At 30.9% G+C, this 27,901-nt stretch overlaps 2 protein-coding genes across 2 annotated transcripts; one reads left to right on the top strand and one right to left on the bottom strand.

Moving 5' to 3' along the window:
- Positions 1-2,489: 2,489 nt before the first annotated feature.
- On the bottom strand, positions 2,490-6,981 carry LOC135961861 (WD repeat-containing protein CG11141). Its single transcript, XM_065513494.1, has 5 exons — positions 6,679-6,981; positions 6,268-6,552; positions 5,495-6,185; positions 4,945-5,434; positions 2,490-3,484 (listed from the first exon to the last, which is right to left on the bottom strand). Exons 1-5 carry the CDS (start codon positions 6,892-6,894, stop codon positions 2,848-2,850), a joined length of 2,319 nt encoding a protein of 772 aa, XP_065369566.1. The 5' UTR covers positions 6,895-6,981; the 3' UTR covers positions 2,490-2,847.
- A 5,201-nt stretch (positions 6,982-12,182) lies between these two features.
- Positions 12,183-19,438, top strand: Pex13 (peroxin 13). The gene is made up of 4 exons (XM_065512390.1): positions 12,183-12,319; positions 12,433-13,226; positions 13,285-13,511; positions 18,386-19,438. Exons 2-4 carry the CDS (start codon positions 12,568-12,570, stop codon positions 18,856-18,858), a joined length of 1,359 nt encoding a protein of 452 aa, XP_065368462.1. The 5' UTR covers positions 12,183-12,319; positions 12,433-12,567; the 3' UTR covers positions 18,859-19,438.
- Positions 19,439-27,901: the final 8,463 nt, after the last annotated feature.

Genomic DNA, 27,901 nt, shown 5'->3' with positions numbered 1-27,901 from the left:
TTATGGAAAATTTTCAAAATGTTTACAGTTTTAAATGATTTGGGAAAGAATTTCATTTGATTTACAGACATTGGGTTTGTTATAGTTGACAGACAATTTAGACAGACACTGGCTAATATTTTTTTTTATAGAAATTTTTCTATAGGAAAATTGAACCAGACCTTACTGGCTGACATTTTTCTATAGAAAAATTGAGCCAGACCTTACTGGCTGGCATTTTTCTATAGAAAAATTGAGCCAGACCTTACTGGCTGACATTTTTCTATAGAAAAATTGAGCCAGACCTTACCGGCTGACATTTTTCTATAGAAAAATTGAGCCAGACCTTACCGGCTGACATTTTTCTATAGAAAAATTCAGCCTGACCCAACTGGCAGACATTTTTCTATAGAAAAATTGAGCCAGCCAAACCGGGCTGACATTTTTCTATAGAAAAATTTAGCCAGCCAAACCGGGCTGACATTTTTCTATAGAAAAATTTAGCCAGCCAAACCGGGCTGACATTTTTCTATAGACAAATTGGGTCTGACCCAATTGGCTGATATTTTTCTATAGACAAATTGAGTCTTACCCAATTGGCTAACATTTGTCTATAGAAAAATTCAGTCAGACCTTACTGGCTGACATTTTTCTATAGAAAAATTGAGCCACACATAACTGGCTGACATTTTTCTATAGAAAAATTGTGCCACACATAACTGGCTGACATTTTTCTATAGAAAAATTGAGCCACACATAACTGGCTGACATTTTTCTATAGAAAAATTGCGCCAGCCAAAACTGGCTGATATTTTTCTATAGAAAAATTGAGCCAGACCTTACTGGCTGATATTTTTCTATAGAAAAATTTAGCCAGACCTTACCGGCTGATATTTTTCTATAGAAAAATTGAGCCAGCCAAAACTGGCTGACATTTTTCTATAGGAAAATTGAGCCAGCCAAAACTGGCTGACATTTTTCTATAGGAAAATTGAGCCAGCCAAAACTGGGTGACATTTTTCTATAGGAAAATTGAGCCAGCCAAAACTGGGTGACGTTTTTCTATAGAAAAATTGAGCCAGCCAAAACTGGCTGACATTTTTCTATAGAAAAATTCAGTCAGACCTTACTGGCTGACATTTTTCTATAGAAAAATTCAGTCAGACCTTACTGGCTGACATTTTTCTATAGAAAAATTCAGTCAGACCTTACTGGCTGACATTTTTCTATAGAAAAATTCAGTCAGACCTTACTGGCTGACATTTTTCTATAGAAAAATTCAGTCAGACCTTACTGGCTGACATTTTTCTATAGAAAAATTCAGTCAGACCTTACTGGCTGACATTTTTCTATAGAAAAATTCAGTCAGACCTTACTGGCTGACATTTTTCTATAGAAAAATTCAGTCAGACCTTACTGGCTGACATTTTTCTATAGAAAAATTCAGTCAGACCTTACTGGCTGACATTTTTCTATAGAAAAATTCAGTCAGACCTTACTGGCTGACATTTTTCTATAGAAAAATTCAGTCAGACCTTACTGGCTGACATTTTTCTATAGAAAAATTCAGTCAGACCTTACTGGCTGACATTTTTCTATAGAAATATTGTGCCAGACCTTACTGGCTGACATTTTTCTATAGAAAAATTGAGCCTGACCCAATTGGCTGACATTTTTCTATAGAAAAATTGAGCCTGACCCAATTGGCGGACACTTTTTCTATAGAAAAATTGAGCCTGACCCAATTGGCGGACACTTTTTCTATAGAAAAATTGAGCCTGACCCAATTGGCGGACACTTTTCAAAATTAAGGAAGCTTAACCGGACTGACATTTTTCTATAGAAAAATTGAGCCAGCCAAACCGGGCTGACATTTTTCTATAGGAAAATTGAGGAAGCCAAACCGGGCTGGAAATTTTCTATAGAAAAATTGAGCCTGACCCAACTGACTGACATTTTTCTATAGAACAATAGAGCCAGCTAAACCGGGCTTAAGTAAAAATTATTTTTTAAATAAAAACAACATAGCTAATCTATTTAATTTACGATAAAAGCGTTTATTTTTCTTATGCAGTCAAGCGATATGCAATTTTTATTTGAATGTTGGTGTGTTTTTGTTGATATTTTTTTATCTTTCTAAGAACATCAAAAGCTTTAAAAGTGCAAAATAAAATCGAAAATATTTAAACAATTATAAATAAAATAATAACAACAAAATATGTATAATATTTTTTAGATATAATATAAATGTATAATAAAAAATTAATACCGACTGAAATACATAAATGAGCACCTTAAAATTATAAATAAAACTATATATAAATAAGAGATAATAATTAAAAGTTTAAAAAATTTTACATACAAAATAAATACATACAGCCCAATAATGAATAAAAATTCCCCGGGAGTTTTTTTTTCCCTTTTCCTATTCAAATTCAATGTTAAAAATAAGAAAAGGGAAAAAATTTCCGGGGAATTTTTTTTTCATAATTTGGCTGATAAATTAAAGTTGTGATTTTTAGTAAACAACCACAGATCATATAAAATAATACAAGATAAATCACAAACATATAGGTAATAGGTGTTTCTATAATGAAATTTTGGTTTTGAGTTTATTTTTTGTTTTGCTAAATTGAAAATAAATAATTTAGCGATATGCCGAATTTTTCCCAAAAGCTTGGTTGTCGAAACTTCATTTTATGCTTTTTTGTTACACATGGCCTTCAATTTCATTATAAATCGGCTGAATTTTGTCTTATCTACTATTTTTTTTGTTCTATTTTGTTAGTTTAAAGTTTAAAACTGCTACTTAATTATGATTTTAAGGAATGTATAGTTTTTAAAGACTGTTTACTTTCATTTGCGAAATTAATTATCCAAAAATTCCCATTCACTTGATGAACCAGTTGAAGACTCATTTTCAGATTTAGCACTAGATGCTGGTGGGAGATTTGGATTTACACTGGGCTTACTTAGAGGATCTCCAGCTCTTTTAAAATCCAATAAAAAGCTCTCAATTTCATAATTGTTCTCCGGTTGAGTATTAATAAATTTTAAAGATTTATTTGCTGCCTCAGTAGCATTTTCCTCTTCCACATTATTTGTTTCAATTATAGTAGTGGCTCTTAGGGTGTGACAGATATCCTCAATGGGCTGGCCATCTGTAAAATCTGTTATAGTTTGTTCTTCTATGTAGTAGAGCTTTTTTTGGGGTGTCGTTTGTATGCTGGTATCTTTGAAGATATTTTCAGTGGGATATATTGTGGCCAAGGGAGAAGATAGTTGTTGTGGTGGTTGGGGAGCTGGTGGTTGTGATAAATATTTCGATAGACATAATTCTTCGTCGGTTATGGGCTGTAATGATACTTCGGGCAGATCTAATTCTTCTGCCAATGATTTGGCTTTTTCGGCTATAGTTTGCTTAAGTGTTGTAGGACTTAAGACGTTTGGTAAGTGTTGGCTAAAGGCTTCTTTGAGATTTAGACCCATGGTGGAAGAGGAGATGCTAAAATTAAAACAAAAATATAAATTTTGGCTACCTTCAATACATACATACATAGAAAAATTGAGCCAGCCAAAACTGGCTAATATTTTTCTATAGAAAAATTGAGCCAGCCAAAACTGGCTGATATTTTTCTATAGAAAAATTGAGCCAGCCAAAACTGGCTGATATTTTTCTATAGAAAATTTGAGCCAGCCAAAACTGGCTGATATTTTTCTATAGAAAAATGAAGCCAGCCAAAACTGGCTGATATTTTTCTATAGAAAAATGAAGCCAGCCAAAACTGGCTGATATTTTTCTATAGAAAAATGAAGCCAGCCAAAACTGGCTGATATTTTTCTATAGAAAAATGAAGCCAGCCAAAACTGGCTGATATTTTTCTATAGAAAAATGAAGCCAGCCAAAACTGGCTGATATTTTTCTATAGAAAAATGAAGCCAGCCAAAACTGGCTGATATTTTTCTATAGAAAAATGAAGCCAGCCAAAACTGGCTGATATTTTTCTATAGAAAAATGAAGCCAGCCAAAACTGGCTGATATTTTTCTATAGAAAAATGAAGCCAGCCAAAACTGGCTGATATTTTTCTATAGAAAAATTGAGCCAGCCAGTTTTGGCTGACATTTTTCTATAGACAAATTGAGCCAGCCAGTTTTGACTGACATTTTTCTATAGACAAATTGAGCCAGCCAGTTTTGACTGACATTTTTCTATAGACAAATTGAGCCAGCCAGTTTTGACTGACATTTTTCTATAGAAAAATTGAGCCAGCCAGTTTTGGCTGACATTTTTCTATAGACAAATTGAGCCAGCCAGTTTTGACTGACATTTTTCTATAGACAAATTGAGCCAGCCAGTTTTGACTGACATTTTTCTATAGACAAATTGAGCCAGCCAGTTTTGACTGACATTTTTCTATAGAAAAATTGAGCCAGCCAGTTTTGGCTGACATTTTTCTATAGAAAAATTGAGCCAGCCAGTTTTGGCTGACATTTTTCTATAGAAAAATTGAGCCAGCCAGTTTTGGCTGACATTTTTCTATAGAAAAATTGAGCCAGCCAGTTTTGGCTGACATTTTTCTATAGAAAAATTGAGCCAGCCAGTTTTGGCTGACATTTTTCTTTAGAAAAATTGAGCCAGCCGAAACTGGCTGATATTTTTCTTTAGAAAAATTGAGCCAGCCGAAACTGGCTGATATTTTTCTATAGACAAATTGAGCCAGCCAAAACTAACTGATATTTTTCTATAGACAAATTGAGCCAGCCAAAACTAACTGATATTTTTCTTTGGAAAAATTGAGCCAGCCAAAACTGGCAGATATTTTTCTATAGAAAATTGAGCTAGCAAAAACTGGCAGATATTTTTCTATAGAAAAATTGAGCCAAACCCAACTGGCTGCCATTTATTTTTCTTTAGAATAACTTGAGCGTGTGGGACATATTTTTTGGAGTAACTATCTACTCACCTTTTCTCACTCTCCCTGCTACAAAAACTTGCCTCCATTTTAGTGGAGGCCGTAGTAAACTCCACTTTCTTTTTATTATTTTCAGCAGCTTCCACTTCATTGTCATCTTGCACCACAGCATGGCCAATTTCCACAATACCTCCTTGTTTATTATTGTCCCTCGAACTATCCCGACTTTTATGACGTTTTTTGCGTGCATTTTTCATTAATATGCCACTGTGATGTAAAATATCATCATCAAAGTCCATTTCGGAAATTTCTTTAAAAACCTCTAAGCGTCTATTTTGTTCAGCTTTTGAAGATTCAACTGCCAATTCAATGGGTATTTGGAGATTCAATGGTTCTATGGGTGGTAATTCAAAGCATTCCTCGGCATTTGTAATGGGCTGCTCTTCGGGCTCATATTCAACAGGGGCCTCAAAGGAACCACATATGGAGGAGCCCAATATGGGCACTGGATGCGGCAAAGAGGGATTGTATATAATTTTGGCTGTAAAAAAAAACAAAATTTTAAAATCCATAAAACTTCCTTATATAGTTTAGTTATTACCTGTCTTATTTGGTTTCTCTGGCATGGGGGCCAAACGCAATAGCGAACGTTCACCCTCCAATACAAATATCTCCTTATTCCAGACACAAAAATCAATGATTTTACGAAAACCTTTAGCCACCGCCTCTACCCTTAAACGCTCTAAATTTAAAACATACAAAGCCCTTTCATCGTGCGTCACTATTAGTGTGTCTTCTCCCGCATACGAATAGATATTGCGAAAATTTCGGACATCACCAATAGCGGGCAATTCTTCGTCTGTATGCATTGATGGTGATGAAAATGTGGAAGTTAACAATGATTTATTATGCATAGAAAACTTTGGATTCAATATCGGTATCTCCCAGGTGGGACTTTGTGTAACAGCATCACGAAATAACAAAGTCTTCTCCACATTGCCCTCGGTATCGGCCAGCCAGAAACGTAAATTAGGCCGACCGCATATTAAACGTGGACGTTTGCCATTGGACGTTGAGGACTGTTTGAAAAATGTACCACCACAGTCCACCAATTGCTTGCGATCCTTTTTGCCGATTTGCGTAACAATCCAATTGTCATTTTTTGATGATTTTGCATTACGTTGGCAAACAATAGAACGATAAAGTGTGGACACAAGTAAAAAGCCCTGATGGGCACTTAATTGAACGATTTCATAAGCTTCACTTAAGATTTCAATGGATTTGCTAATGTGCTAAAAAAAAAATATAAAATTATTCGAAAATTTAAAGATATTAAATATCGATTTTTAAACATTAATAAATAAAACTACTTACCGCCTGATAATCAAACTCTGTCAGCACCACCACACCATTACGATCTCCCGAATACAATTTCATGCCATTTTTCGACCACTCACAGCAACTTAAAGCACACTGATGCAAATCCCTTATAGTATAACGTTCTATGGGCTTGCTTTTGGTGCAGGGTGCTACCAAATTTAAATCGGGCGGCATTTCCTTTTGGATTTGAAAGACATTAACCTGACCACTTGAGTTGCCCGCCGCCACCATGTACTCCACCGAATCGACTATTTTTACACATGTTATGCGTGTTGTGGTCTAATAAAACATGTAATAAAAACCATAAACAAATTAAAAATCCCCCTTTGGCATGCTCTGTGTGAGTCATTGTTTGGAGTGGGGTTTTTTATTTTTCATTTTGATCTTCTGCAACTAGAAACTTACCTCTGCTTTTAATTTCTGTATATCTCCGGTTTGTCTATTGTACCAAAACACCATACCGGCATCTGTACCCAGGGCAAAAAACTCCTCCACTGCATCGATACATGTTATATTGAGATCCGCCTGAAATAGGCCACGATTTATACGTGTTGGTATGCGATCCAGTACATCTGTTAAAGGAGCCCATTCTCTAATCGAATAAAGCTCTTTGGAATTCATATTCCTTTGCAATTAATGTGGTATTCTTTTATCTTTTTAATCTTCACTTATAAAACTTAATTATTTTTTTTTTTCAAGGGGAGAAATTTTGTCTTTTGCGAAAAAACTAGTTTGTCAACAACAAATAAAAGAAAATAAACAGATGTCAAGCCGGAAACAGAGCTGTAAATGAATCACTCATTTTTGAATTAATTCGCGAATCATTCACACAAAAAAATGAATTGAATGAAATTTGAGTCAATTCAAATGAATTTGGTAAAAATGAATTGCAATTCGTTTCCAATTCAAATGAATTGAATTGATTTTGAATTAATTCAAATGAATTTGGTAAAAATGAATTGCAATTCGTTTCCAATTCAAATGAATTGAATTGATTTTGAATTAATTCAATTCATTTACAATTCATTTGAATTGAATTGATTTTGAATTAATTCAAACGAATTAGAAAAAAAATTAGCAATTCATTTCCAACTCCGACGCGAAATTCGCAGCATATTAAGCAGATTCTTCAATGTCATTAAGTATGCAGTATAATTAATCGACGGTTAAAAAGTCTTCCTTTAAATATAATGCGCCGTTACAATCGTCAGCTGGTGTTGAAAGATTATTTTCGTACGCCTCTATTCTAAACATCCCTAAACGTGGATTTCTTTCAGATGATAATTTTGAAAAGCTATTGTTGTTTAAGGTGAATGATGCATTCTAATTAAATCTAATTAGCCTTATTTATGAAACTCAATTGTGTTTTGAACTACATACATTCTTATTTTTCCTGATTTTTGATTATTTTTGGAAGATAGTTTTATTTTTTTGAAATAAATATAATATAAATATTAGCAAAAAGTTTGTTGTTGGGTGGTCGTGGGTCACAAAATTTCAAAAATTATTAATTGCTTTTTGAATATTAAATATGTTTTGTCGTTCAGTGTATTTCAAAATAAAAATCAGTTCTTCTTGAAGAAATAAACTCCAAACACCATGTTTTTATTGATCAGGCGCGTATACAGGACAAGGCTTTTCAATTTTTGTACTGGATATTTTCATTTTGGTAGGAGAAATCTTTCATTCCCCCTAGAGATCTGCTCTTGAATTTGATTGATTGCAACTCATTTTTGAATCATTCATTTGAATTGCTAATTCTTTTTTCTAATTCATTTGAATTAATTCAAAATCAATTCAATTCAAATGAATTGTAAATGAATTGCAACTCATTTTTACAAATTCATTTGAATTGGAAATGAATTGAAATTCATTTCTGCCTAATTCGTTTGAATTGATTCAAATTTCATTCAATTCATTTTTTCAATTCAATGAATTAATTCAAAATTTAGCTAATTCATAATGAATTAAAATCAAAAAAGAATGATTCATTTACAGCTCTGGCCGGAAAGTTGCCGGACTTTGTGGTCGGTTTGCTGAAACAAAGTGGTAGCTTTGGTAAACACCCTACTGGGAAATGGGAGTGTGCATAGAGAATTATACATAGACGTGAGATACTCCGAAGTTTTTTTTTTTTTAGAATTTAAATTTGGTTGGCGGAGTTGAAAAACTCTCAAATTGCCAGGTTATCCCACGTTGATTTGTAGTTCCCAGTCGACCTATATCTTCATATAGGAAGCTGGAACTTTAAATCATTTATTAAAAAGTTAGGTTATGAAAACCAAAAACGATTACATGTGGACAATGTAAACTTCGAGAAACTGTAACGCGGTACAGTTAGACGACGCCAAACATTATCCAATGCGAGAGTGAGCCGCAAAACTCTCGAAGGCAGCGAAAAAGGGACGGCCTGATTGCCCTTAAGCGATAATGACAATGACGCGCGAGCTCTTTCTCCACCCAGAGCTGAATTACGACTGACTCCGAAGTTTGAACAACAACAAAATGTATTGCACAGTGCCATAGGGTAACATAGAGAAGAATGGTAATTATCAAAAACCTAAGTCTGTTGTCAAAAACCTAACTCTTGCAACAACAAAATCCATGCTAGTCCTTGGTACTCAGAAGTACCTTCTGGACAATAGGAACTGATTTTTCAGAATATTATTGGACAAAATACAATATAAGAATTCACAAAAGCAATCTCTATGAGAGCACAGGAAATTCTATGACACCATAAAAGGAATGTAATTGATCTGCGTGGCCCACTCCACGCATAAGTAAAGGGAAACTTACTTAATTTTTCTGTCCTTTATTGTTTCGTCTAGACACTAAGTAAATTGCTTTTCTATCCATCCATTTATTTTAACTAATACCACAGATACTCTCAGTCACTCAATCACCTCTTTCCACTGTTTTTGTTCGGTTTAAAATTTGCGGGAGTTAATTTTCTATTAGAATGAATAGTGCCACAAGTCAAAATTCTTTCGGTTTTTAATTTTTCGAGAAGTCGTATAGAAGTGATTTCACTTCCATTTATGTTACGGTCTGTTTTGTGCCTGACGAGTCTACCAGCTAACTCAGTTGTTCCCAGGAGGTCCCAACCCTCTCGTCAGTTTCTTGACAGCAACACAAAAAAAAATACAAAAATGAAAACAAACAAAACTACAAACATTTTACACATGCCACCTTATAATCTTAGGACAGATGTTAGTCCTTTTAATCGCCCACCCAACCATGTCATAATATCTATTCCTCTAACTTTTTTTCTTTTCTATGACCCTATTCCCGCACCACCGAACTCACACACTCACCTGTTCATCATTGCCAAGATTTTAAATAATTAGCCAATCATTTTTGATTATATATGATTAATCTAATTTATAATTTATTTTATTAATTTTACCTAAATATAAACTTACAACTAACATACTATCGAAGTAACCCTTTTAGTTTTTGTCACACTCATTTTCTGTCAATGATAAAACTACCATTACACCAAGTCCGAAGCCATTAAAATTTATCTTATGGAACAATATCTTTTTTTGGTATGTCGAAAATCGTTTTATATAGCCGTTTTGATCAGCCAAACTGGACTTTTTATAACATTTATTGAATTCCTACCCTAGAATAGCATCATAAGTTCATCGGCAGAAATCTGTCTTATGCTAAAAATTATGACTGAAATGCTAATATCCCTGGATCATATCCAACCTACTGCGGTTCATAGTTTTGATAACTAGGGATATTGCCAAATATTCGATCGTAATCCAATAGTTCTTCCAACTTGGAGGTCTGTGAAGAAGTTTATACCTACACAGAGAAAACAGATTCGTGATAACAACCAAATTTCTTTCCAATCGAATTATTCTAACTTAGTGATCGAATTTTACAGTTGTGGCTATTAAATTTTGGAAGGGGTAACAAAAGTTTGGTAGCTTCAACCGAAATTCTACTTTATCAATTGACTTTCTGTTAATAGAACCGAAAAATTCTATGTGTGCAACCAAATCAAACTCGGTTGCTTCACAAATTTGTTTTCTCTGTGTAAGAAGCAAAATATTCGGCAGGAATATTTCTGATGAAGGAGTGGATGCGTCTTAGATTCTAAACACGAGAGGAAGAGGGTTCCAAGGATACGTTCCCTCAAGTTTGTCAAAGACGGTCATTGGCAGAATAGGTAGTACACAGTCTTCTCCTCTATTTCGTTTCGACAGCTTCTACAGCAATCGTTAAACTGTTGGCCCAATTATATAGCATGTGTTTCAATAATGTTTTCTCACTTCGGAATTCCATAAGTAGATTCATCCTGCCAGCATCGTATACGGGCCAGGTCGAACTCGCGATAACACAGGTGGATTTATTAATCCACCTGTTCTGTGCAGTCTAATATAGTCTCTGCTGTACAATCATATTACATTTTGCAAGAGAAATACTAGCAAAAGGATCAATCGTCTTCTCAGCCATCATCGCAACACTTTTGGCATATTCATCTGCTATGCAATTACCCTGATTTCCATGGTGTCCAGTGACACAAATAAGCGTTATCACTGAATATCTCGCTATCTCATTTAGAGATAACAGGCATTCCTCGGTTAACCTAGATGTTATTCCGTTAACGGTAGCCCTGCTCTCAGTAAATATACATACGTATATCACCAGATATTCGATAATCAGCATAATTATGAATAAAAATTCCACGGAGTTTTCTACCTTTTCTCATTTTTTCTATTCAAATTCAATGGGAAAAAACTCCCGGGAACAAACTCCCGCGGAATTTTTTATTCATAATTAATTTTCTCCCTTTTCTCATTTTTCCTATTCAAATTGAATGGGAAAAAACTCCCGGGGAACAAACTCCCGCGGAATTTTTTATTCATAATTAAGCTGAAAGCTCAGACCTTTGGATGCACGTTTTATGGCAGTAGTTTCCGCCTGAAGAACAGTGCAGAAATTGCGTAGGATTTTGTCCCATAATTCTCACGAGCAGCCATCATTCAACCTTTAAATCAACTGGTAACCAGTTTAAAATATTAAAAAGTGCCTTAGAAGATGTAGATTTTACTGCGCCTGTAATTATCACAATAGTCCTTATAACTCGTTCAACGGCCTACCGGTGAGAAGCATTCTCTAATACTCTATGAAACGAAGTGGGTTTAACAACTGCTTTGAAGATCCAATTGATACCCTTCGGCCCAATACCCCAGTTAGTACCAATTGCCTTCTTGCATAGTAGAAGGCCAGATAGGCCTTGTTAATCCTGTTCTGAATGTTCATATGACCTTTAAATGTGACTCGAAACTAATAACTGTATTCAATTTATTTCTTCGTTTGCATTTTTATTCTTTGTTACCTGAATTATCATCAGTACGTTTAATTATATTTTGAGAAAGTTCTAGTTTTTTAAATTCAGTAAAAAAAGTGAATAATTTGGGCGAGCAAAAAAAAATACAACGTAATGAATCTATAGTAAAAGTAAGTAAGTTATGGTTATTTAAATAAGCATTTATTTTAAACTTTGTAAATTATTGCAGATAAGTTATTATACAAGATCTAGAAGACAACGTGGAAAGAAAGTCAGGAAGTGATCGTCCTCGAAAAACTACCGCTAGCCAAGACCTAATAAAAGTTTGCTATTTTGGATATAGTGACTTACATAAGTTAACTACAATTGTAGAGAATAAGAACGAAAATAAAATATTAATAGAATGTAGTTTTAAGCCTAGAGGCAAACTCGAAGATCATAGGATCCAGTTGCATTTTTTGCTCATATTTTATAACTTTCATTCAAATCCAATCCAAGTAAAAGTTCAAATAAATATCTTTTAAAACCATTATACCTTAATCGAAGTCAGTGTAAACGCACAAAAACGTTTTCCACAAATGTCAATAACTTCCAATCTGGCATCGTTGCTTTCCACAAACAGCTGACGCCACTTTTAATTATTTTGCGTGAAATTTATATCGTAATGTTGAAATTTTGTTGGAAATTTTAATAATTAACTAATAAAATATACATAAATCTCGAAAAGAAATCAATAGACTGGTAATTTAGTGTGTTATCTATATTATAAACTACATTCAAGAACTAAAAATATAGAGAAAATTTTGGAATTTGTTAAAAAAACAATAATATCGATTTCTTTATCTCACCTGCAGTTGTAGTGTGTGGTAGAAAACAAAGTTACATCCCCCTCCTTCACAAGCAAGACTGTGTAGACTGATTGCCGAACAAAGTTCAGCTAATTTATTTAGTTTGATAATTTCGTTAAACAAACAAAAAATTTGGTTAATATGACAGAAAGTGCCACAGCCAGTAATTTTCGTAGTCCGGTGGTAGCTGAACCGATTTTAATGCCCCCCACTATGGGTGGCGGTGGTGATATGGGCATGTCTAGTTTGGGTTCAGATGCCATTTTGAGAACCCCTGCTGGTAATGTCAGATCTTTAGCACCACCTCCTTTGCCAATGGGTCCTACTTCGCAATATTCTGGCGGTATGGGTGGTGGTGCTTACGGTGGAGGTTATGGTGGCTATAGCAGTGGTTTTGGTAGTTATGGAGGAGGCTATGGTGGTTATGGTTCTAGTTATGGTGGTGGTGGCTATGGCGGTTTTGGTGGCTTAGGCGGTTATGGAGGCTATGGCGGTGCTGGTGGTGGTTATGGCACTTATAACCGTTTTGGCATGTCTGGTGGTGTGAATCCTATGGATCCTGAGGCTCGATTTATACAATTAGCTGAGGCTAGTTCAAGGCCGGCTTTTCAGAGTATAGAATCTTTGGTATCGGCCATTGGTAATATAGCTTCAATGTTGGACTCCACTTTCTTTGCCTTAACCAGCTCATTTAGAGCTATACTTGGAGTGGCCGCCAACTTTGGACGTTTAAGGGGAGTATTTGCACAGTTTTGGTCTACATTTGCCATATTCCGGGGTATGACTTGGTTGTATAGAAAGTAAGTTTTGTAAAATATTTAATTGAATTTGAAATTGTTAATTTTTTTATTTTTCAAGGATTCTTTATTGGCTGCGCATCTCCAATTTGGATCCCTCCTCGGAGTCCTTTAAAAAAGCCTTTGCCGAGGCCATGAACGAGTCTACAAATCAACAGGGTGCTCCCAAGCTGCCACGTAAAGGACAATCACCTTGGCCGGTTTTAGCTTTCCTTAGTTTTATATTTACCGCTCCTTATTTGATTATGAAACTATTGGGCACCGTTACTAATACTGCTCAGGAGGAAGGTAAGTTTTTTGTTTTTTTCTGCTGAAGTGTTACATCTTATTATTTCGTCATACATATTTTAATGGCGTTTTGTGGGTTTCAAAGTGACAAAAGAGATTATTTTGTTGTTTTTTTATGAGCTAACAAATTGCCATAAATAGATTAGATAAAAATAACAAAGAAAGTGTGCATATTATCATGTTAATTACAATAAATTTAGGGGCTAGAATAACACGCATTGTTTTAGGAAAAAGTTTTTTATTTAGAAATATGTCTATATTTTCGTAATGGGCACAAAATCAAAATATTGACAAAATCGATTGATCATTTTCATTTTAAATTACTTGACATTTGTAAAGTGGACTGTATTTTAGACGGAAATAATAACCAACTAGTTCAAAAAATCATATTTGAAACCGATCGATTTCCTTTACATTCCTGATAAAAACAGTTTTCGAATTCGGGTGGCTTATCGAGTCAATTGTTTTATTCTAAAAGGAACAATTTTAGGTTATTTACAGTAGACAACATTTTTGAAATGCTCTATTACGATCATCGAAATTCGAATTGATTTGCTATTCTCCTGAGAAATGTTGTAGTTCGAGTTAATAAGGAATTTTCTAAACGAAAATCAAACCAATTTCTTAATCGATGATTTTTTTCATTTTTATTTAAAAAAAAAAATATTTCGAAAAAACTACTTGTTCACTATTGTTTTTAAAATCTCTGCTACTTCTTTGGAACACTACTATTTTTTTAATTAATCTCTTGTTAGCTGGCAAGTTTTTGATTTTTAATATAAATTTAAGAAAATATTGTAATTAAATTCTCAGGATTGTCTTTATCTTCTTTATATATATAATTCTTCTGTACGTGTGTTAGTAACTGAACTCCTCCTTAACGGCTGGGCCGATTTCGATGAAATTTGTTGTGTGAGTTTGAGTGGGTCCCTGGATGGTTTATATTCACAATTGACCTATATAAGAACAACGGGCATGGCACCCCCCATTCAAAGTAAACATTTATTATTGCATATCTGGAGTAAAGACGTGCACAGTTACAACTGTTTGTACAAGTTTCTGTGTGTTTACTAAAGTGAGTGAGTATTGTTGAGTATTTTGGTGTTTCTGTTATGAGTTGGTATTGTTATTATTTGTAGCAGTTATTGTGTGAGTGGATAAAAAGAGAATGAGAGTAACATATTGGTTTTCCTATGTTTCGCACAGGCAAATACTAGTAGATAAAGATGGAATACAATAAGTAACTTATTGTATGATGCAAATAAAAACTCGTGTGTATGATTTATAGAAATTTTACCAACAAATAAGTATGTATGTATGTCTGTTTCTATAAATATATGAACAAGCATACAAATTTTCCAAAGGGGGCAAGGTTTGTGGAACTTTTGAAGAGTAAATAAAGGCCTTTTTATATAAGTATTTGATATTGTTGAAAACCTTAGGACTTGAAGATTGATATTTTAGTAAAATCAAATAATTTTATAAATTTTTGGACGTTATTTACCTAAAAACATAAAAAAATATATGGTGATTTTCCATGGAGAAAAATATACAATTTGAATTAATATAAAATTTGAACGGTTAAAGATATCATAACAAGATTTGGAAGTAATATAGACTCAATTATCCTTAAATAAACAACGTTATAGGTAATTTTTAATTTTTTTTTATTTTCAAATACCGAAATTCCTAAACCGGGTAAAATGTGTTACAAAAACTGAGTTTTTTTTAGAAAAGTGCCTACTGTGACGTTATTTACCGTGTGATAGTAAAAAAAACTTTGTAGACATTTAATAAGCATATAGGGTTATACAAGTATGAAGCTTTTTCGAGGATCGGTGCTTTGCCTTTTTAGAATTTTTTACTCAAATCTATTTTTTTATTTAAATTGGCCAAGTTTGGATAGGTCTTGGCGGTGTTGTGTCCGCTTAAGTGAGCCAAAATTTACTTTACACGCTTTTGCATTAAATTTTTTTCCCGATCATATAAAAATTGTATAGGTATAGTCCCGAAGAACATTTTTTTTTACAAAAGAAAAAAATAGATGGGCCTTTTCGGGAAAAAAACTTCAATAATACGGCACTTTTCACATGTTCCAACTTTGGATGCGTTTAACTTTTTATAGGGACAAGTTAATTGTTAGCAAGTCTTTTTTATTTTATTTAGAATTTTATTGCTAATATACATAGGTGATATTTTAGAAAAAAAATTGACCCTCCCGCCATATCTAAAAAACCATAAAAAAATCGAGAAAAAATAAAAACTAATAAATAAATAAACGTAAATAACTCTTCAACTAATAGAGATAACCTACACATGTAAGCGTATTTTTTGTAGATCTTCTTAAGCGCTATTTATATTTTAAATTTCAGCTCGTTCGGATCATAAATGGATTTTTGCCGATTTATTAAAAAAATTGTGATCCGAGGTGACCAACTTTGAGGGGCAACGCACCGGTCCCCATTAGCGCTAGGAAACTGATCAACTGCAAATCAACTCGAAAATACCTCAGCTCCAACCATGAGACATTTCGTAGTAATATCTCCAATAGTTCCCGAGATACTGAATTATTTCCAGAAATAAACGTTTCTAAACCACTGCGTGTTGTTCATTTTTATATAAATTTTCGCACCAATTCAATCTACATATTGTGTATACACATCAATATGTATACACATCAACTCACCAAAGTTCACTTGTATATTTATTTCACCTACAATATTTTATAATACTTGTAGTTACAACAGCTATTTGTGTGCAAAAAAGAATTTTATGATATACTCAATGCAAAACAATAAACAACTGCTTTTGTTTTTAAGAGTATAGTGTGTGTGCAAAAGCAAAACCATACAACATTAGTTATACTCATTCTCATATTTATACCCATAGTAACAGCTATGTATATGGTATACTTGTTTTGACAATACTTTAAGTTACACTCTTGCACGTCTATAATCTGGAGTACTATTATAGTGGTACTCTTCAAACTTTGTGTGAGCTATGGCAGAACAACGTTTGCCGGGACAGCTAGTATAGATATATAATTCTTCTATACGTGTGTTAGTAACTGAACTCCTCCTTAACGGTTGGTCCGATTTCGATGAAATTTGTTGAGTGTGTTTGAGTGGGTCCCTGGATGGTTTAGATTCACAATTGACCAATATAGGCACAATGGGCATGGCACCTCCCATACAAACTAAAAATTTATTATTCCATATCTGGAGTACAATTATAGCGAGAGTCTTCAAACTTTGTGTGAGCTATGGCAGTACACATATATATATTTTATTTTGTTTTATTAAAAAAAAATTAAGAATTTTTTAATGTATTTTAAATATCACTTCGAATTTCAATTTTGAAAATGTGCTATTTTGGAATTTTTTTTAAATTTAAAATTCAAGATTTTTTTTAAAAAATGTGAATAACTAAAAAAAATTAAAAAAACATTCATTTAAAAAGGGGGAAAAATTATTATGAAATATTTTTTTGCAATTCGAATTAATTTTGCAAGAATTTTCTATTTTGAAAATCAAAATAATTTTCTATTTCCAAATTTTAAGAGGAAGAGGAAGATTTTATTTTGAATTTATTTTAAATTTTAAAAATAAAAAAAATGTATTTCGAAAATTTTAAATATTTTCTATTTCGAAGATTTTTATTAAATTTTTTTTATTTGTGTAAAACAAATTTTATAAAAATTTAAGAGAATTTTTTGAATTTATTTTATACACTCAATTTAAATTAACTAAGGCCGTTTATCTTATCAAAAATTTAAACATAGTTAAGGCATAATCAATGTTTAAATATAGTTTTTCCATACAAAAAAAATATTTAAACATTGATTAAGCTTAACTATGTTTAAAATTTTGAAATTCTAATTAATTTTGTAAGACATGTTTTTAAACTTTCTAGAATTTATAAAAATTTGAGAATTGGAAAAACTAAACAAATTTTAAAATTATTTTTTTTTTTCATTTTCGAAGATCGGAATTTTTTTTTAAAAAAAAATTAAATTCGAATTAATTTTGTAAGTTGTTTTTAAAAAAATTAAGAATTTTTCTATGTATTTTAAAAATCTAAATAATTTTCCATTTCGAAAATCTAAAAAATTGTCAGAATTTTTAAAAATGTTTTATATTTGATTTTTGATCTGTTCTGTAAATCGAAACCTAGTAACGATTTCGTCTTTAAACGAATTCACACATTATTTACTCGTTTTAATGTACAAATGCTATAATTTACGACATAAATATTTCGAATATTCGTTTTTGAAATCACTTTATTTACAGAACAGAGAGAGGGTTATTTCTAATGATAGACTTTTAAAACGACATAGAAAATCCAACCAGCAATGGGTGAAAATCGGGAGAAATATTTTTTAACCCGAATTTTTTTTTCATCAGAAAAATAATTTCTACTAAAATTTTGTTCACCAAAAGATTTTTTGAAGAAAAATATTCTATTTCAGAGATTTGTTATTTTTTTATTTGAGAAACTTTTCTATTTAATATTTCTTATTTTTTCAAAATACATAAATTTAAATTTTTAAAAAGAAATGATTAACACTTTTTAAATTCGGAAATTTTATTTTTTATTTCAAAAATTTAAGATATTTTTTTTCTTTGAAAAAAAGTTCTTTCGAAAATCGGAGAATTTTTCTATTTTTATGGCCTTATTCATAAAGAATTTATATTTATCAAAGGTTTATAAACTTTTGATAAATTTAAAAAATTTTATGAAGATGGGTGTTAATATTTAAGAACATTTTTATTCTTAAAATCCAAAAAAATTATTTCGAAAAGATGAAGTTTAAAATGTTTAAACTTCTTTAATCTAGTTTAACTCTAATATATATATAATTATTAATTTTCTAGCCCGTAATCCCAGCAAATGGGTTCAACCCATAGAATCCGTAGCTCTTTACGATTTCCAAGCTAGAAATCCCTCTGAGCTAACCATAAGAGCCGGCCAACGAATTATTATTGCCCCCAAAGAAATACAAAACACTTTGGCTCTACTCAACACCGGCTGGGCCATGGCTACTGCAGATGGACAAATGACTGGCATAATACCCATAAATTATGTAAAATCACCCCAACAAATGAGACAAGAACAATTATCGAAACCAGCTATGGATATACAGCCAAACAGCTCCCCCGTACATGTACCCATTACTGAGGTTAATGCTGCTCCCCAGCCAAGTTTAATGAACTTATCCACATCGGCATTTGCCGCGCCTCCACAGCAAACGCCGCCAGTAACTTCTAACATTCCCGATTTTGATATAGCGCCACAGCCAGTTGGACCTCCTAATACGGCAAATGTAGTTATGCAAAATGATTTTTAAGTGAGATTAAGATATAGAGGTATAAAGGTGAGGTGTTTTTTGTACACAGTTCGGCCTTGGTTAAACAGTTTCATTCAGGTTTTCAATATTTACAACACAATTGTTTAGTTCTTAAGGTTTTTTTGCAATTAAGTGCTTTGCTTTAAGTTAATTTTAAATTTTTTGTGAAAATCATTTCCTCTTTAAATTTTCCTTTTTGATTATTTTGCTGTTTTATTATTATGATTATTTCCTCTTTAACTTTTCCTTTCATTATTTTGCTGAAATCTGTTGTTTAGAAAATCGAAAAAACTGTTATTTTATGTTTTTTTTATCTATAATATTAGGGTTATGTGTACAATTTTAAAATCAATAGTATTGAATTATATATATTTATACAAAAAGAGCAAATAGTTTTTATGGATTTTTATAGAAATTAGCTTTAAAATATTAATCAATTTTTCTAAAATTTTAAAATAATTATTTTTAAGTACATAAATACATACATACTATAATTATACATATAATATACATAAATAAAATAGAAATGAATAAACGTGATTAATTTTCCTTTCGAAAACTTCTAATATTAAAAGAAAAATCAGTTGTTTAATTTTTAAGGGGTTTATGCATCTGAAAATAATATAAAATGATACACATTTGAAGTAAATTTGTGATTTTTTGGATTAAACTCTTTTTCTAGCTAAAATTTTTTTCAACATTTTTTTACAACATCAACTATTGTGAATGAAAAGTTCATGGGAATATCACAATAGCAATTTTGCCTTCGAGGGAAATGGATATTTCATGGGAACAAAATTTTACATGTTATTGCCGATATAGGTGAATATGTATTTAGAAAAATATTACTCATACGTCTCATAATCCTAATTTGGAAGGCATGGGATTAACATTATTTTATATCTTCTTATATTTAGACCAGGGAAGCGCAAAAAGAGAAATTGTATTATATTATTATTTATTTGGGGTTTTTCGTATGAAAATTTAAAAAGTGAATTCATTATTTATAGAAATTAAATTAAATTTCTTCTCAAATCCATAGTACAAAAAGGCTTAAGACAATTTTTTCAATTTATTTTGTAAATGATTTGATTTAACAAAAATTTAATCATAAAAATTTTGAATAACTTTAAAATTAATTCAAAGCCCATATTCTATGTGCTTTTTCTACTCTGATATCAATAAGGTCCTTCTATTGAATCGACTATAAAAAAATACTGATTATTTTTTTCAAATTTCTGGTTTTATTGGAAAGGTTGAACTTTGTCATTTAAGAATGAAACACAATATCATTCATATGACTACCACGACTGGCTCCGCAGTACCTCATCCGATCAACTCAATTCAGTATATTTTCGATTGTTTCGGCTCGAATCCCATCAATGGCAAATTCGATTTCATGTTTCACGCTTCAATTGCCTCTGGATGGTTTGCGTAACATTTATCCTTAATGGCTCCCTACAAAAAATAATCCAAAGGTTTCAAATCACAGCTCCGAGGCGGCCAATTGATATCACAATTTATTCGATTTTCAAAAACAGAGCGTAAAAAATCGATGATTGCAAATTGGGTCGTATGAGGTACTGCAGAGGCAGTCGTGGTAGTCATATGAATGAAATTGTGTTCCATTCTTAAATGACAAAGTTCAACATTTCCAATAAAACCAGAAATTTGAAAAAATAATCAGTACTTCATAAAATGTTGGGATCCTTTCTTCTGATCAATATCGCGACATCGTCTGGAGAATAGACGGTTTTGCAATATTGAAACCTTATCATAAAATAGCACCTTGTGGTTTTCCTTTGCATACTCTGTTTCATATTTTTTTGTGTAAATTGCCTGGCAATTTATCCATCTGTTTTCAAGCAATTATTATGTCCTGGTTCAGATTAAATAACCGTAGTCTTATTGATTAAGACTTAAGGTTAAAACATTATCAGCCCAATCATGAACCATTTTTATAGCCTTCACCTTCGTAAGAAGGTTATCAGCCCAATTTTTTCCCTTTTCTCATTTTTCCTATTCAAATTCAATGGGAAAAAACTCCCGGAGAACAAACTCCCGCAAAATTTTTTATTCATAATTGGGCTGTATATATAAGTTCATTCCGTTTGTAATTTCCACAATATAATTTTCCGACCCTATAAAGTATATATATTCTGGATCCTTATAGATAGCGAAGTCGATTAAGCCATGTCCGTCTGTCTGTCTGTTGAAATCAACTTTCCGAAACCCCCAAATAACTCACATATACGATTCATACATCAATATCTCTGGAATTCTCCGGCTCGGTTGCTATTTAAAATCGAGATAATCGGTCCACAAATGGCTGAGATATAAGGACAACCTCGATAATGATAGATATTTCAAAGACCTTTGCAATCGGAAAAAATGTTTTTAAGCCGAATTTTTTTGTCACCAAAAGTTTTTTTTTTTCGCTAAATATTAAAAAAAGAATTGAAATAACAAAAAAAAATTTTAAAATTTAAAAAAAAAATTTAAATTTTAAAAAAATAAAAAATTAAAAAAAAATAATAAACAATTAAAAAAAAAACAATTCGAAAAAAAAATTTAAAAAAACAACTGGAACAAAAAAATTAATTTTGTTTAATTTGTATTTTGAAGAATAATTTGGAGAAGGGTATATAAGATTCGGCACAGCCGAATATAGCTCTCTTACTTGTTAACACTTTGAGTAGGAACAAGTAAGAGAGCTATATTCGGCTGTGTCGAATATAGCTTCACCAAATTATACTTCAAAATACAAATTTTAAATATTTTTTGGTAAATAAAATAAATTTTTGTTCTTTTTTAATAAATTTTTTGTTAAAAATGTTTTTTTGAATTGATATTTTAAAATTTTTTTTTTCAAAATTTTAAGTTTTTTTTTAAATTTAAAAAAAATTTTTTTGCTTTTTAATTTTTTTTTTTTTTTTTGTGAAAAAAAATTCGGGTTACAAAATATTTTTTCCGATTTTGACCCATTGCAGGTCCAACTTACTATACGTCGTTGCAAAGTCTTTGAAATATCTATCATTAGATATCCATATTGTCTATATTAATGACTAGTAATCCAGATATACACATCTGCTCAAAATAATAGATACACCTAATTGGAAAAAATTTAAATGGCGGTAACATTGAAAATTTCCTCGCAAGCGTTAAGAATACATCATATTATTAAAATTTCTATCTGGCAATGTCATGTCAGTCAAAAATCTGGCAACTATTTGCTTTCATGTTGATTTTTAAAAACGAATTTATTTGAATTACAATAAATTATTTGCTCATAAAAATAGATACACATCAGTAATTTGTAATTTGTTTATATACAATTTTTTTTTGTGCAATTTTTTGTTCCTATTTACGTGAAACAGTAAGTATAATTTAAATTTTAGCAACAATTTTATAAAAAATAGGACTCTTTTGAAGAAAATGGGACGAAATCATCATTGTACCGAAGATGAGAAAAAAATTGTTCAAACGATGAGAAATCAAGGAAAATCATTACGGGAAATAGCAAAGAGCATAGGAAGATCTTTACATTTTGTCCAAAATGCTTTATCTAAAAAACAAAAAAGAGAAACTCGCGGTAGACCAAAGAAAACCAGTCCAGAAACAGATAGGCGGATCGTCCTTATGGTTAAAAAAGACCCTTTCATATCATCGAAAGCTATTTCTGCGGAGCTATGTAACGAAATCAGTCCACAAACAGTTCGTCGTCGTCTTTTACAAGCTAAATTGCCGGGAAGAATTGCCAGAAAAGTGCCACTAATGCGCCAAAAAAATATCAAGACAAGATTAGAATTTGCTAAAGAGCACTTACAATGGTCCGGGTGTGAAGGCGAAAAAAAAATGGAGAAATATTTTATGGAGCGACGAAACAAAAATAAATTTGTTTGGAAACGACTGCCAAAGAAATGTACGCCAACCAAAAGGAAAAGAATTCCACGTTAAATTTACAAAAAAGACGGTAAAACATGACGGGGGAAACATAATGGTTTGGGGTTGCTTTTCATGGAATGGTGTTGGTCCGATATTCCGAATAGAAGATACCATGAATGCTAGTGGGTATAGAGACATATTGGAAAACGTAATGCTTCCATATGCATCGGAAAATATGCCATTAATATGGACATTCCAGCAGGACAACGACCCAAAACATAGTTCAAGATTAGTTAAAAACTGGTTCTTCGAGAATAACGTACCTGTTTTAAGCTGGCCCAGCCAATCCCCTGATTTAAACCCAATAGAAAACTTGTGGAGTGAATTAAAGATAAGGCTTTCGAAGGAAGTTTTCAAAAATAAAGACGATTTATGGGAGAAAACGCAAAAAATATGGTACGAGATTCCATTGGAGAAGTGTCAGAACTTGATATCCAGTATGCCCAGAAGAGTGGAGAAAGTTTTACAAAACAAAGGTGGATATACTGGATACTATCTTTACTTTAATAATAAACTAATTTTTTTAAGATAAAATTTATTAGCTTTTGTTTAATAAGAATTTTTAAAAATGTATCTATTATTATGAGCACCAAATTTTTCGAAATTTAAGAAATTTAATTTACTTTATAATATTTATTATTAATTATGAAATATTTTGTTTTTGTTTTTTACTCTCCTTTTAACTATAAATAAAAATCGACTGAATTTTTTTTATAATTTTACAATATACCATTATTTTTTTTCGTTTTTAAAAAATAAATTTTGGTGTATCTATTATTTTGAGCAGATGTGTATATTCTGGATCCTTATAGATAGCGAAGTCGATTAAGCCATGTCCGTCTGTCTGTCTGTTGAAATGAACTTTCCGAAGCCCCCAAATAACTCACATTCATACATCAATATCTCTGGAATTCTCCGGCTCGGTTGCTATTTAAAATCGATATAATCTGTCCACAAATGGCTGAGATATAAGGAAAAAAACAGGACAACCTCGATAATGATAGATATTTCAAAGACCTTTGCAATCGGAAAAAATGTTTTTAAGCCGAATTTTTTTGTCACCAAAAGTTTTTTTTTCGCTAAATATTAAAAAAATAATTGAAATAACAAAAAAAATTTTTAAATTTTAAAAAAAAAATTAAAATTTAAAAAAAAAATTAAATTTTAAAAAAATAATAAAAAATTAAAAAAAAAAACAATTCGAAAAAAATTAATTTTGTTTAATTTGTATTTTGAAGAATAATTTTGAGAAGGGTATATAAGATTTGGCACAGCCGAATATAGCTCTCTTACTTGTTAACTCTTTGAGTACCCTACACCAAATTATACTTCAAAATACAAATTTTAAATATTTTTAGGTAAATAAAATTAATTTTTGTTGTTTTTTTTTAATTTTTTGTTAAAAATGTTTTTTGAATTGATATTTTAAAATTTTGTTTTTTTTTAAATTTAAAAAAAAAATTGTTTGCTTTTTAAATTTTTTTTTTTTTGATGAAAAAAAATTCGGTTTACAAAATATTTTTTCCGATTTTGACCCATTGTAGGTCCAACTTACTATACGTCGTTGCAAAGTCTTTGAAATATCTATCATTAGATATCCATATTGTCTATATTAATGACTAGTAATCCAGATATAGGTTAAAAATCGAGGCTGTCCTGGTATTTTCCTCATATCTCAACCATTTGTCGACCGATTTTGATGATTTTAAATAGCAAACTTCTCGAAAGCATGTCTGACAGAATTATTGAAGATTTGGATCCCGAAGATATCTGGGGTCTTCAGAAAATTGATTTCAACATACAGACAGACAGACGGACATGGCTTAATCGACTCCGCTATCTATAAGGATCCAGAATATATATACTTTATGGGGTCGGAAATGAAAAATGTAGAAATTACAAACGGAATGACAAACTTATATATATATACCCTTCTCACGATGGTGAAGGGTATAAAAATAGGAAAAAACTTATGATTGGGCTGTATTCCTATGTTGACGAATAACAAATTTATAGTAATTAAAAAAAAAGCGCTAACTCATTTCAAAAGTTGTTTGAAAGAAAAATGCCTAACTCATTTATTGGTTTATATTAAAACAAACAACTTTTCTAAAAGTATTTGTCATAGAGAAACATAGAGCGGAAACTTGAAAAAAACTCAAACAAAAAAATTACTCAAAATAATCACACATACTTGTGTTGTTTTTGTTTTCACAAAGTTTTTTCTACTAATACATTCTCACCACTTAGGTTTCTGACAACTGAGTTAGGTCTTTGACAGGAGAGTTTCCGCTCTTTGTCTATTCTCTATGGTATTTGTTGATATATTACAAATTTTTAGTTGTATTTTTTCACTTTTAGATTTTATTGAGTTTTTTCCTTCTCCTGAAAAGTAACTAAAAGTTGAGATACGAGCTTTCTATATTAAGCCATCGATATGCAGTTACTTAACAATTTTGCCAAAAACTCCTAATATTTAATTCACCCAATCATTAACTGAAATATAACAACACTTTTTCATTTATTTTTTTTTATATAATTTTTATTTTCTTTTGTTAAATTTATCTCTCAATACCTTGTATTCTTAAATTGTTTGATTTTCCCACTTAGTTCTTTTTGTATGTTATACAATTAGATTTTTATTTTTAATTTTAATAATTATTTGTATTTGTTTTTGTCTATAATTATTTTCTTGACTAAACTAAAATTATTAAATTTCAGTTTTTGTTTTTATTTTTATATGCTTACAATTAAAAAAAATATTTTTATTTATTTAAAGTTAAGATGATAAATCTTATTTGTTTTTTTTTTTTGTTTTTCTTTTTGAGGATCTTAAAAAATATTTTAGTTTTAATAGTTTTTTTTATTTTTCTTGTTTTGTTGTATTTTTTTATATAGATTTTGCTTTTATTTATTTAAAAAGGGATATATTTTGTGTGATTTTTTGTTGTTTGTTTTTATTAAATCATAATATGTTAAAATAGAAAACTAATTACAAAATAATGTGTTTATTTAACAAAAAAAAAAAAGAAATATATTTTTATGTGTCTCTTTAATATTTGGATTTTATAAGTTAAATATAAACTTAACTTAAATGGCTTAAAAAAATTATGTGTCTCTTTTTGCATTTGTAGTTTATAGGTCAGGCATATTAAAGAATGTAAATTAAATTTTGAAAAAGAAACAAATAATTTATAAAACGGTGATAACAGCTTGAAGTAAAACTGATAAATATAACCTGTATATCGTTACCTTAATATAGAAATGCCCTAACTCGTGTTTTTTTTAGTTCGAGATTTTTTGGCTAAACGAAAATACACGAGTTAAGGCCTTTCTATATTATGGTAACAATACTCATAAACAGTTTTTAAATTTATCAAAGATTTATAAAACGAATTTAGTTTTAAAATATTAGAACATTATGACAATACGACATAACAGGGAAGGTTCTAATTTTTTCTACAACAACTTTTCTCTCTTCTTACAAAAAAGGAATACAGCGTTGTCAACTCGAAAAATAAAAAAATTATAAAGTGCATACTTTTTTTCAAAAACTTAACGAAAATCTCTTTTTTATACCCTTCACCTTCGTGAAGGGTTTGTCATTCCGTTTGTTATTTCCACAATATAATTTTCCGACCCTATAAAGCCCAATTATGAATAAAAAATTCCGCGGGAGTTTGTTCCCCGGGAGTTTTTTCCTATTGAGTTTGAATAGGCAAAATGCGAAAAGAGTAACGCAGGGGAATTTTTATTCATAATTGGGCTGTATATATATTCTGGAACCTTATAGATAGCGGAGTCGATTAAGCCATGTCCGTCTGTCTGTCTGTTGAAATCAACTTTCCGAAGCCCCTAAATAACTTACGTACATGATTCATACATCAATATCTCCGGCTCGGTTGCTATTTAAAATCGGTCCACAAATGGCTGAGAAAAAACCGGGACAACCTCGATTTTTGGCCCATTTTTTATCTATATCTGGATTACTAAGTCATTAATATAGACAATATGAATATCTAATGATAGATATTTCAAAGTCCATTTCAACGATGTATATAAGGCTATATATAGTAAGTTAAACCTGCAATGGGTCAAAACCCAAAAAAAAATATTGAAAAAGCAAAAAAATATTTAAAAAACAATTCGAAAAAATTGTTTTTACAAAAATTTAAAAAAAAAAATAAATTTCGTTTACCTAAAAATATATAAAATTTTTATTTTGAAGTATAATTTGGTGAAGGGTATATAAGATTCGGCTCAGCCGAATATACACACAGCCTCAAAAGTGAGTAAACACCCGCGAATTTTTTTTTTTTAGGATCATGAAAAGCATTATAGTCCGACTTAAATCTTTTTTTTTTCACAACCGAATCTATTATTCAACTCAATCTCCAACAAACCGAAACATTAAAATTTTAATCGATGAATACATTTTAGGATTAGGATTATATTTTTTGGTGTATACTCATTTTTGAGGCTCACTGTAGCTCTCTTACTTGTTTAAATTCAAATGCATATTCTTGTTTGTTGTTAGTCCAAAAAAAAAATAGAGAAAATCGGGAAATATTTGGACGCTCTTTATCAAAAAAATTTTGAAAATTTAATTTTCAAATGCAAATATTTTGATAATTGACGATATTCTTGAAATCGAAACACAACGAATTTTAAAAATTTAACATACCCGAGGGTCCTACTTTGGGGACCCATGGTCGCGACCCTAGTGGTCCCATGAGGTCCAACTTCCAAACTTAAACTCGACAACACTTCCTCTTTGCGCATAAGAAATTTTTTATTTCGAAAATATGAAATGTTCAATTATTTTAATAAAGACAACGAATTGAATGAGCTAAAAGTTTTATAAAAACAAAGAATTAATCCTTTACTTAAAATTTATTAAAAAAAAAACAAGTAAGAGAGCTATATTCGACTTTGCCGAATCTTATATACCCTTCACCAAATTATACATTAAAATAAATTTTTTTTAAATATTTTTATTTACAAATTTTAATTTTTTTTTTCAAAATAGTTTTAAAAATTTTTTTTAAACATTTTTTTTTTCGAAATAGTTTTTTAAATTTTTTTAAAAAAGTTTTTT

Source organism: Calliphora vicina, chromosome 5 (assembly GCF_958450345.1).
Source record: "Calliphora vicina chromosome 5, idCalVici1.1, whole genome shotgun sequence".
NCBI classification, from domain to species: domain Eukaryota; kingdom Metazoa; phylum Arthropoda; class Insecta; order Diptera; family Calliphoridae; genus Calliphora; species Calliphora vicina.
The sequence above is the reverse complement of the archived record's forward strand: the minus strand, read 5'-3'. Positions and strand labels throughout refer to the sequence as shown.

Bases quoted from the DNA above. Each gene is read 5' to 3' on its own strand.
- Pex13 (XM_065512390.1), top strand. From the start codon at position 12,568: ATGACAGAAAGTGCCACAGCCAGTAATTTTCGTAGTCCGGTGGTAGCT. The intron at 13,227-13,284 runs GTAAGTTTTGTA...TTATTTTTCAAG, and splicing joins ATGACTTGGTTGTATAGAAA to GATTCTTTATTGGCTGCGCA. The intron at 13,512-18,385 runs GTAAGTTTTTTG...TTAATTTTCTAG, and splicing joins TAATACTGCTCAGGAGGAAG to CCCGTAATCCCAGCAAATGG.
- LOC135961861 (XM_065513494.1), bottom strand. From the start codon at position 6,894: ATGAATTCCAAAGAGCTTTATTCGATTAGAGAATGGGCTCCTTTAACA. The intron at 6,553-6,678 runs GTAAGTTTCTAG...ATGTTTTATTAG, and splicing joins TACAGAAATTAAAAGCAGAG to ACCACAACACGCATAACATG. The intron at 5,435-5,494 runs GTAATAACTAAA...TTTTTTTTACAG, and splicing joins AGAGAAACCAAATAAGACAG to CCAAAATTATATACAATCCC.